The 12,049-nt window shown below is 34.9% G+C and overlaps 1 protein-coding gene and 1 long non-coding RNA gene across 6 annotated transcripts in view; one reads left to right on the top strand and one right to left on the bottom strand.

Annotated features, from left to right (window-relative positions):
• LOC138442276 (uncharacterized) overlaps window positions 1-12,049 on the bottom strand; it is a 257,527-nt gene that overhangs the window by 212,812 nt on the left and 32,666 nt on the right. For 3 of the 4 annotated variants that reach the window (XR_011257611.1, XR_011257613.1, XR_011257610.1), the window contains one exon: window positions 3,307-3,409. This is a non-coding gene — a long non-coding RNA (uncharacterized lncRNA). Of the gene's footprint in view, window positions 1-2,053; window positions 2,159-3,306; window positions 3,410-12,049 lie in introns of those variants that run through there. The other variant, XR_011257612.1, reaches the window with a different exon arrangement.
• Window positions 1-12,049, top strand: part of MYOZ2 (myozenin 2) — a 37,390-nt gene that overhangs the window by 17,045 nt on the left and 8,296 nt on the right. For both annotated transcript variants that reach the window (XM_069593391.1, XM_069593390.1), the window contains 2 exons: window positions 4,577-4,706; window positions 11,651-11,834. In XM_069593391.1, the coding sequence (XP_069449492.1) occupies window positions 4,577-4,706; window positions 11,651-11,834 (314 nt within the window). The remainder of the gene's footprint in view (window positions 1-4,576; window positions 4,707-11,650; window positions 11,835-12,049) is intronic.

The raw sequence follows: 12,049 nt of genomic DNA, 5'->3' as shown, positions 1-12,049 counted from the left end.
ACAATAAAATCGATGTGGATAAAACTCTTTGGACAACAGTTCCCATTGACCAAAAGTTAAAACAAACAAACTCATTAAATTATACTTTACATATTGCATGAATACCATATTCTTTTAAACTGTCATTCAGAGAAATTTTAGAGGAAGAAGTTCATAATTGAAAAACGATTAGCTTCAGGAAAATATTTTAAAAATAAAATACCAGTAAGAAGAATCAAAAAGGAATACTGCACTATAGGAGATGGTGGAGACTACAACAATATTTCTTTTTTTTAACTAAGGGTTTCTTTCCATAGCTATGAAAAGTTTACTCATGAATTTAAACCTGAAAGCTTTCCAACTACCATCACTAGTAAGCTGTTTTGAATGAACAGCTGAATTCTTTATAGCAAACAGACCAGTTTCACTGATCTTTTATCATAATTACTAAAACACACTACAGAACTAACATTTGCACTCACAAACCCTAAAATTTTACTCATTCTTGAAATTTCTATTTCCCTTGTTATGATCTGCTTAACAATAAATAATGGTTAGAGAACATCTTAAACAGTTTTTTTTAACATTAATGAGCAACTTTCAACATCCATAATTGAATCTAGTTATAATTATGAATTCAGTTAGACATCAAATTTTACTCAACCATAGTATTTACATTTAATGAAGGAAGATTTTCACTTGAAGTCATGGATAAATGTAATGCTATGGTATCCTGTAATTAAGCTCAGTATCCTCTTATCAGAAAATGTCTGCAGCAAATACAGTATGAACCTAAAATAACCTCTGGCTCATCTGATGGATAATGACAATAGAGAGGTAGCTTTGAAGAATAATATGAAATATAGTGTCTTAATGGAAATTCTTTGAAAAGTCATCTACAAGTCTAGACATCTGAATAAATCCAGTTTTCATAACTAACATTTATATCTCTAAGTATAATGCTTTAATTACAATTCTGAAAGAAAGTATAAGATTTAAAATGTCCATTAGAATACAACATATTCTCATCACTAGTATTTCAAATTATTGACAATAATCTTATATGTCTATGGTCAAACATTCTGGTCATAGGTAAAATATATAAGAATATATCTTAACATTTTTCCAGCATTCCTAGAAGACTGAGAACTAAATAGTCCCAAACACCTGTACTGAAATATTTGAACATATACTGAATATACTGAAACAATTAAATACTAATAAGTAGCATAAAATAATACACAATAATATTATATGGAATGAAGTCACCTGTCACTGAGTTACACAATATACTCTGAAGTCTGATGACATTTGATGACACATTTGCTTTTATCAAGGCTTTAGACTGCAACTTTGAGCAAGCATTGATAATATGACAGAAATTTAGAAGATGATATTAGGTTTGGGTCTATTCCCGTTCATTTATTTATACTTACAGCAAAAATTTATTGATTGCCTACTATGTTCTAGAAACTATGCTTGGATTTCAAACATAAATTAATACAGCCCTTGTCTAGTGATGGAGGGACAAAATAACATTGATAAATAGAAAACAATGATTTACTTAGAATCTAGTTCTTGAATCATCTTTATATGATTTATATCAAATTAATGTTATTGACTACATTTTCTGAAATAATATTTTACTGCTTCCCTTGAGCTTTAGATATTGTCAAAATAATTACTTAACTTACATTTATGCATTTCTTATAATTTTAGGACATCATTAGATGAAAATATAAACCAATTCTTTGGTAATCAATGCCATCTATTTAAATATTAAGTATAATTAAAAAAAATAAGCACAGCTTATTCTCTTGCTGAGAAACTAGTAAATTCAAGCCACACAAACCTTCTTATGATACAAATAACAACAGAAAATGTGCATTTTTAAGATAAAATGAAGATACATTGCTTGCTACACATGCCAATTTCAAAGTCCTAGTTCATGAACTGATACCTTCTTACACATACACATACAAAAAGGAATGAAGAAAATAAGCATACAAGAGAAAATAAAAGAATGATTCATCATAATTAAAATTCCTTTCTATAAGTTACCACAAAAGGATATTATTCAAAACAATCCACAGACTTCCCTGGTGGCACAGTGGATAAGAATCTGCCTGCCAAGGCAGGAGACATGGGTTCAATCCTTGGTCTGGGAAGATTCCACATCCTGTGGAGCAACCAAGCTTGTGAGCAGCAGCTACTAAGCCTGTGTGCTGAACTACTGAAGCCCACATGCCTAGAGCCTGTGCTCTGCAACAAGAGAAGCCACTGCAGTGAGAAGCCCACACAGGGCAACAAACAGTAGCCGCCCCCCTCCCCAGACCTAGAGAAAGCCCAGGCAAAAGCAATGAAGAGCAGTCAATAAAAAAGAATCTGCCTTCCAATGCAGGAGATTCAATCTCTGGTCAAGGAACTAAGAAAAAAAAAATCCACAGTTTACAGTTAAAACTACATATGTTTGCAGTAACTAAGCACTTTTAAAATTCCTTGGAGGCACTTCCCTGGTGGCCCAGGGGTTAAGACTTCACCTTCCAATGCAAGGGGCATGGGTTAGATCTCTGGCCGGTGAGCTAAGGTCCCATATGCTTCACGACCAAAAAACCAGAACATAAACAACAGAAGCAAACTGTAACAAATTCAATAAAGACTTTAAAAAAATCTTTAGAAATCTTATATAATATTGGAAAAGGGGAAATATACTGTAAAAAGTAATTCTGAAATAAGATGTAACTAAATACAGTGAGGTTCAAAAAATATATATATTTTGTTCAAAAAATAACATTATAAAAATCATTTAAGGCTCTCATAACTAAAATAAGTCACTACCCAACTATTATAAGGCTTTGTTTGTATACTTAACAATGACAAACAGAGGTACTGAGTGTCTCCTGATAATTAATGACTAGCTATAAAAAGTTGATTTTCCTGTAAAGGAGGTTAGTATCACAATTTTTAAATTAATGTAGGTAGAATGGTTTATAAGTTTAAGTGAAACTCATTTCATGGACAGTAACTTAGAAAAAGTAATTTTAATGCATGGCACAATTAAACTTTCTATATGTATCTCAGCTGGCTTTTATTTATAATTAAACTTAGTAAGACTTTTTTTTTTTTCCTAAGAAGTGGTGAAGGTTCAGAAGTGAAAAAAGTTATTAACCAAGTCAATTAAATTGAATACTTAAGATAATAACTAAATTCAAAACACTAAAAACTGATGTATTTGAGTACAGCACTATTCATCTTTAGAAATTGTTTCTTTTTGCCTATTGAATAAAATGCAAACTCTTATGGCCAGTAATCAAGACCCATACTCACCTAGTTAATGTTACCTTGCATGCCTTCTTTCATGTCCCCACGTCAGCTTACGACTATCAACACTGCCCTGCTCATTTCCACAGCAACTTTACCAGGGTGCTGCCTAGAATAAGGTGAATGTAAAAGAGAGAATGTAAGGAGAATGTAAGGAGAGTGGCGGTGGGTGGGTGAAGACTGAAAATGGGATAAACGTTATTCTTTTCATAATTTTGTCAGGTGAGGCCTTAATTTATGATCTTTAGTTATTGTAAGCATTTGGATTTTAGTATGAAATATTCACATTTCTATAAAGTTAAATAATTATTAAATTGCAAAAGTATACTTTATCATTTTATAAATAAATACAGAAATAAAAAAATATTTTAAAATATGTTTGGCTTATTTCACACAGGAAAAACTCAAAATTGATGTTTATTTGCTATGGCCTTCAGTAAATTTTTCTTTATAAAGTTAAAAGATGATTTGACCTTATGCACTTAAATAGATCAGCTTCTTTTAAAACATATGTATCTCTCATGTATAATTAAAACAATATTTTATTATAGAGGTAAATCTTAGCTATACATCTGAGGATATAACCTATTACAATGTCTGTTCTTCTCTGTTAAAAATCAATTGACTGTTTTTAAAGTGCTATATTGCCATAAAATAAATCCTAAATTATAACAGTAAAGCAAATTCACCCAGAACTTTAGACAAACACTCTTTTAAATATTTTATTTTTTAGAAACCCCAATTCTTCCTTCTACAAGTTTATACAGCTTAAAATGAAAATATTTTTTGTTATACATGACTGATATCCATATTTCAGATTTAACTTTAAAACAAGTCATATTAAAGAATATAATTAAATCCCAACTATAAGCAAACTAATAATGTAACAATGACTAAGTTGTGTATTTGGCAAGTATGTTATATGATATTAAATCAGTAAAGACTTAAAAACTAAATAGATTTATCTTATGGATATGTTGTGAATAGTAAATTAGATAATTGATATAAAGCCCTGGACACAGTGCCTGGCACACAGTAAGGCTTAATTAATTATTATTAAGTAGATTGTCATCATAAAACCATTTAGATTGATATCAGTAAAATTTCTCATTCAATTACTCAACTCGGTACCATATAAATTATTAAGACAGTATGTAACAATGAATTGGCATTATATTTAAATTCCAAGTATACAAATGGTGTCTTGCACATATGATATGTCCTATTAGTGTACATTTTTGAGTTTTCAGTTGAGTTTACTTTTGATCAAATACAGCACAATATTGCCATGCAGAATGAGAAACTGGATGGAATCAACTTGGAAAGTGGTTCACAGCAAGCACCATTTACTCCTCCTAACACCCCGGATCCACGAAGTCCCCCAAATCCAGAAAACATTGCACCAGGTAATTAATCCCCTTACAAACAGAATAATAAAACTGCTATGCACATAAATATGACTCAAGTCACTTGGAGTCTTTAGTAAATGGGGTCTGAACGATACAGCTTTTCACATTATATACCTACTTTGTAGATAAGTTCAGGACAAATGTAAAGATTAGACCTAGAAGAGTTTAGTAACACATTTACAGGAGTCTTATGTTCTTTCAGATGGCCCAAGCTTTTGTTGGCAATTGTTTATTATACTAAAAATTAAGTTTGTAATTATATTGAAATCCTATTTGTATAGAACTGTGTAATTTATGAAATACTATTATATGTATTTATCTTCTTTAATTTAGTAATAATTATGACAGTTGTTATAATCCTCATTTTACCAACTATAATCCTTATTTAAGAACTTGAGGTTGTGAATAGCTAGAAGCCAACACTAACTGATCAAGAATTAAATCCAGCTCTGATACCAAACTCACAGATGTCTCATGTGAGTGACCTTGTGGAGACTGCTTTTGTTATTTTCTGCTCTCTTACAGGGCTTTAAATGCAATCCTCTAATATTGTATATTTGTTTATTATCTTAAAAAATAAGTAAAGTGAAAGTGAAAGTTGCTCAGTTGTGTCCGACTCTTTGAGACCCCATGGAATATACATATAGTCCATGGAATTCTCCAGGCCAGAATCCTGGAGTAGGTAGTTTTTTCCTTCTCCGGGGGATCTTGCCAATCCAGGGATCAAACTGGGGTCTCCTATGTTGCAACTGAGCTTTACCAACTGAGCTATGAGGAAGTCCAAAAAATAAGTAAATGTTTATTCAAACCAGTGCATGCTATTTGAAATATTGTTAGGTTTTGAAATATTAAATCAGAAAAATTAGCTGCTCTACTTAGACAATATCTTTCCAAAATAACTTAAAGCAAATACCTTTAAGTTTTTCCTCAGGAGTAATGTATACAGTAGATTTATAAAATTTTCAACTACTTTTATACTGAAATTAGCAATGCCTGTGTCATATTTTTGTAAATAGTAAATTTATCAAGAGTACTTCTGATGAACCTTCTCAAATAGCATAGTGTTTTTGAAAATATATAAGTAAAATAACTGTATAATATTAAATCTTATTTAAAAGTAAGTTGAATGTCAGTCACTGATGAGCTTAGATTTATTAGGACATTCTTACAGAACACAATGAGAAAATGTATTGATAGACAAAGTAATATTGAAGGAAACCAAATACACAATTAGAATACATAGAATTCTGAAGTAAAGCATTATAATAAAATTCTCAAATAGCTTTCATATAGCTTTTTTTATGACAGAAGAGCAGGCAACAGGTTCTACACATACAACATTAAGGTCATGTGGCAAAAACAAACTTTAGAATCTAATGGGTCTGGGTTCAACCTGCGATCTCCTTTTTTCTTTTAATATGACTGTATACACGGACAACTGAGAATAGGAAAAAAAATTATTTTTTTTTGGTTGAACCGAAATTATGGTTGAACCAAATTAACGGTTCAACATATTACAGCTGTTACTGAAGACAGTATGCTGGGATTTTAAGAAAACAGTCCAATAAATGAACCATCCCTAAATGAATCGAAATTAATCAAGCCCTCTTTTAATAAAAACACTACAGTGGCAGAAGTTTACCCTTTTCTTCAATACTCCATAACAAAAACATGTGTTCCTTCAATGTTCTCTCTCCTTCAGTATTTAGTTACTAGTAGTCTCTCAAATGGTAAAATTAATTGAATTTATATTATCAAATGAAAGTGAAAGTTTGTACAGCCAAGCTCAGAAGCAAAAGTGAAGAAGGATGAAAGGTAAAAGCTGATGGATGCCATGCAGAACAAGGACTTTCACGGAGGTGTCCTGAGTGCCAAACACAGTCAACATCCCATCATGTTTTCCTTGCTCTTAAATGAGCAAAATCAAATTATTCTTACTTTTATTTAAATAAATAATAAATCTTTATCCTGTCCCCCCATAATTTGCGATCAGGTAAGGCAAAAGTAAGTCCCATCACCACTGTGGACAGCAGCAATAAAGCTGCTGGATCCTTTCATCCATGGCCACTTTACTACTGTGCTGAGAAAGACAATAAATACCTTTGAGTCTGTTTCTTCAATCTGTAAAATAAAGAAAATAAATCTCACTGCACATGGTTGTTGTGAAAATTAAATGTGAGAATGTGAGTGTAGTCCCTAAGATACAATAAAATAATGAGTTAAAAGTTTTCCCTTCCTTACCCATCTTTATATACCTAATACATAATAGGTCCCCTGGTGGCTCAGACGGTAAAGTGTCTATCAACGCGGGAGACCTGGGTTTGATTCCTAGGTCGGGAAGATTCCATGGAGAAGGAAATGGCAACCTACTCCAGTACTCTTGCCTAGAAAAGCCTATGGACGGAGGAGCCTGGTGCAGGCTACTGTCCATGGGGTCGCAAAGAGTCGGACATGACTGAGCGATTCTAATACATAATAGACTATATATATTTTCTTTTAGCTCCAACCACTATACTGTAACCTCCTGCTATCTAATGTGTGGAATGGTAAGGTTTTTTAATAGGAAGAGAAGACATATAGAAAAGTTTATGTTGATTCAATATGGTATTTCCATTACTAAGTTAAAAGTTTTATTATGAATCAATAACCATTGATTATTATGAATCGATGGTGTGATCACTTACCTAGAGCCAGGCATCCTGGAGTGTGAAGTCAAGTGGGCATTAGGAAGCATCACTATGAACAAAACTACTAGAGGTGATGGAATTCCAGCTGACCTATTTCAAATTCTAAAAGATGAAGATGTTAGGTGCTGCACTCAATATGCCAGCAAATTTGGAAAACTCAGCAGTGGCTACAGGGTTGGAAAAGGTCAGTTTTTGCTCCATTCCCCAAAAAAGGTGATTCCAAAGAATGTTCAAACTCCTGCACAAATGCTCTCATTTCACACACTAGCAAAGAAATGCTCAAAATTCTTCAAGCTCGGCTTCAACAGTACATGAACCAAGAACTTCCAGATGGTCAAGCTGGATTTAGAAAAGGCAGAGGAACCAGAGATCAAATTGGCAACATTTGCTGGATCATAGAAAAGACAATTCCAGAAAAACGTCTACTTCTGCTCCATTGACTCCTCTAAAGCCTTTGTGTGGATCATAACAAACTGTGGAAAATTCTTAAAGAGATGGGCATACCAGATCCCCTTACCTGCTTCCTGAGAAATCTGTATGCTGGTCAAGAACCAATAGTTAGAACCGGACATGGAACAACATACTGGTTCAAAATTGAGAAAGGAGTACATCAAAGCTGTATACTGTCATTCTGCCTATTAAACTTATATGCAGAGTACATCATATAAAATGCCCGGCTGGATGAAGCATAAGCCAGAATCAAGATTGCCAGGAGAAATATCAATAACCTCCAATATGCAGATGCCAACACCTTTATGGCAAAAAGCAAAGAGGAACTAAAAAGCCTCCTGGTGAAGGTGAAAGAGGAAAGTGAAAAAGCTGGCTTAAAACTTAACATTAAAACACTAAGATCATGGCATCCAGGCCCATCACTTCATGGCAAATAGATGGGGAAACAGTGGAAACAGTGGCAGACTTTATTTTCTTGGGCTCTGAAATTATTGCATATGGTGACTGCGCCCATGAAATTAAAAGACACTTGCTCCTTGAAAGAGAAGTTATGACCAACCTAGACAGCATATTGAAAAGCAGAGACATTACTTTGCTGACAAAGGTACATCTAGTCAAAGCTATGGCTTTTTCAGTAGTCATGTATGGATGTGAGAGTTGGACCATAAAGAAGGCTGGGAGCTGAAGAATTGATGCTTTTGAACTGTTTTGTTGAAGAAGGCTCTTAAGAGTTCCTTGGACAGCAAGGAGATCAAATCAGTCAATCCTCAAGGAAAATCAGTCCTGAATATTCATTGGAAGGGCTGATGCAAAGGGATGCTGGGAAAGATTGAAGGCAGGAGGAGAAGGGGATGACAGAGGATGAGATGGTTGGATGGCATCACCAACTTGATGGACATAAATCTGAGCAAGCTCCAGGAGCTGGTGATGGACAGGGAAGCCTGGCGTGCTGCAGTCCATGGGGTCGCACAGAGTCGGACATGACCGAGCAACTAAACTGATTATAAACTATGAAATTTCAAAAAGAATAAAAAAGTTCTACCCTCAAGGAATTCATAGACAGGGACACAGGACAAATGTCCATGCTATATTTGTAGTCTCATTTTCTCTCTGCCATACAAACTTCAATATCATATGTATATTTTATTTACTATTGGGAATAATCTATGTATATTTACACACAAACACATACATATATTCTAATTTATATACATATATAGACAGAGAGAGAGAAATTTTGGAAGTATAAATTCTATAGCTACTTAAAGTTTAAATATTCAATTATTAAATATTAGGGCTTGTCTGTAATATAGACCAAGAAAAGGGAGAGTTTCAAGGTTATCAGATGGCTTGCAATGAAGCAAGAGTAATGGATCCTTCCTTCTCGGTTGACGAGTTGAAAAGTACAACAAATTCAGAGTACAAACTATAGATTATCTGAATTTAGCAAAGGTTACTATGAAAGCCCAGGCAAGATATGTACAGGGCCTGAACCAGGTGTGGAAATGAGAAGAAGGAAAGAGAGAATTTGCTTGAACAGTTACTTCCCAGTGTTCTGTTTGCAAATCACTTGCATTAAACGTGTAAGCCATATCTGAGACCTCCTGTCTCTGGAAGGAAGAAGCCATTATCAACATTTTAAGTGGGTGCCCATGGTGAGTCAGAAACTGCAAAGTTGAGAAGCTTATTTAAGAAATCCTTAAGTATAGCTGGTAGTACTTAGTGATTTGTTGTGGGAATGAAAGATTGTTTAAGACAGTGCTTCTGTCTTAGATATCTAAGAATAGTGATAACATTTGCTAAGATGATCAATATACAGAAAGAAGCAGAATGTATCGGAAAACAGCTGCACGTAGGTCTAGACAGATTATAAAGGATGTCAGGGGAATAGTAATTTGGATGAATGTAATAGGTGGCTGAATAGAAGAGCATCAAGATAAAAAAACAAACCTTGGAATCATCAATATGTAGGTCACAATTAAAGCCAAATATATAAATTAAACTTCCTAAGCAGAGTAAAGCAGCCTACTGAAGAGACTGCCATTTGATTCTGGAGACAATCAGAAGAAAATTAAGTTACTACAAACAAATAGCTGCCTATTGGTGGAATTATCAAGAGTTTTTGAGAAAGAGAAACTAACTTTTAGTGTATAAAACGGTCAGGCATGGTTTAACATAATAAAAGAGAAAACATTTTAGAGAAGGAAAAGAGCATCATGGAAACCTAAAAGCAGGTGACTGCACAGCAGAAGTTCTGATATGATAGAAGAGAGAACCGTGTAAAAGAGGTAACTAGGCAGTAAGGTAGTGTAGCTGGAAAGTAAACATTTCTGCCTTTGAAGACCTGAAGAATGTCACTTAATGTATGTGAAAATGGTTTCACAGTTATGCCAGGAATTGTGTGATATTTAAATGATACTTTCAGAAAACTTCTAGCTCATGTGAGAAGAATAAATTGAGGAGATAAGACTGGAAGCAGAAAAGTTAGGTTAGAAATCCTCAGGAATGAAGTAAACAAAGGATAGGCACATCAGGGAATATGAAGGGCCTGATGAAGACAGTGGAGATGAGCTACTTCACCATTCTGAAGCTTGAACCTTTGACAGGCCACTCGGCAATTTCAGGCTTCCCTGATGGCTCAGAAGGTGAAGAGTCCATCTGCAATGCGGGAGATCTGGGTTCGATCCCTGGGTTGGGAAGATTCCTCTGGAGAAGGGAATGGTTACCCACTCCAGTATTCCTGAAACTTCCCTGACAGTCTAGTGGTTAAGACTCCACACTTCTAAAGGAGCAGGCACTGGTTTGATCCCTGGTTGGGGACTAAGATCCCACATGCAAGGGCAAAAACAAATTAAAAATTGGGCTTCACAGGTGGCACTAGTGGTAAAAACAAAACAAAACAAAAAACCTGCCTGCCAATGCAGAGGCATAAGAGTTGTGGATTTGATCCCTGGGTCACGAGATGCCCTGGAGGAAGGCATGGCAACCCATTCTAGTATTCTTGCCTAAAGAATTCCATGGACAGAGGAGTCTGGAGGGCTGAGGTCCAAAGAGTCAGACACGACTTGAAGCAATTTAGCCGCATGTAAGCACGCAGCAATTTTAGATAGTCAACACCTGAACACTACCTATAAAGAATCAGCTCCCAGGGGAGAGAGATCTGTCTTTATTGATATTTCTGTAGAACCTAGTTTCTAAATTAATGCAGTAACTGTGGTATATAAGGTCTAGTATAAATTAATGTAAGGTGTACAATTAATAGCTTCACTGAACAAATATATACTTATAATTTGGTAAAATGAAACACTAAGTGGTTTCTTTTGAAAATTCCATAAATTTAAAGGGATTTAAAAATGTCTAATGCTGTCAGATTACTCTTTTCTGAGAGATCATAAAAAGAATGCTGCTACTGGGGCTGCTATGTTGCGTTAGTCGTGTCCGACTCTGTGGGACCCCATAGACAGAAGCCCACCACTCCTCTGTCCCTGAGATTCTCCAGGCAAGAACACTGGAGTGGGTTGCCATTTCCTTCTCCAATGCATGAAAGTGAAAAGTGAAAGTGAAGTCACTCAGTCATGTCCGACTCTTAGCAACCCCATGGACTGTAGCCTACGAGGCTCCTCCGTCCATGGGATTTCCCAGGCAAGAGTACTGGAGTGGGGTGCCATTGCCCTCTCCAAAAAAGAATGCATTCTTCATAAATTTACCCCTGCAGGAAAAAATTAAACATGGTAAAATGCTAGGTGGAATTTAGTAACTCTCAGGTACTCTGTGTTTACTTATTCTTGCAATATTTTTCCAAAGGATATTCTGGACCACTGAAGGAAATTCCTCCTGAAAGATTCAACACCACAGCTGTCCCTAAGTACTACCAGTCGCCCTGGGAACAGGCCATTAGCAATGATCCGGAGCTTTTAGAAGCTTTATACCCTAAATTTTTCAAGCCTGAAGGAAAGGCAGAATTGCCTGATTACAGGAGCTTTAACAGGTAATTCAATTACCCTGGATGACACTTCAGCATGCAATACAAAGGCTGTTATATCACAGTATGGAGAACTGAATCCCCTTGTAGGGAAAAAAAAAAAACCCCGAAAAATTACAAGCAATATATAGTATCTCTGCCTAGGCAAAGACTCATTTTTGCAGTATTACTAATATGGTACATTTTTAGTATAAAAATGAAGGCTATGAATCACAAACTAT

Source organism: Ovis canadensis, chromosome 6 (genome assembly GCF_042477335.2).
Source record: "Ovis canadensis isolate MfBH-ARS-UI-01 breed Bighorn chromosome 6, ARS-UI_OviCan_v2, whole genome shotgun sequence".
Taxonomy (NCBI): Eukaryota; Metazoa; Chordata; class Mammalia; order Artiodactyla; family Bovidae; genus Ovis; species Ovis canadensis.
Note: the sequence above shows the minus strand (reverse complement) of the source record. Positions and strands in the feature narration are given on the sequence as shown.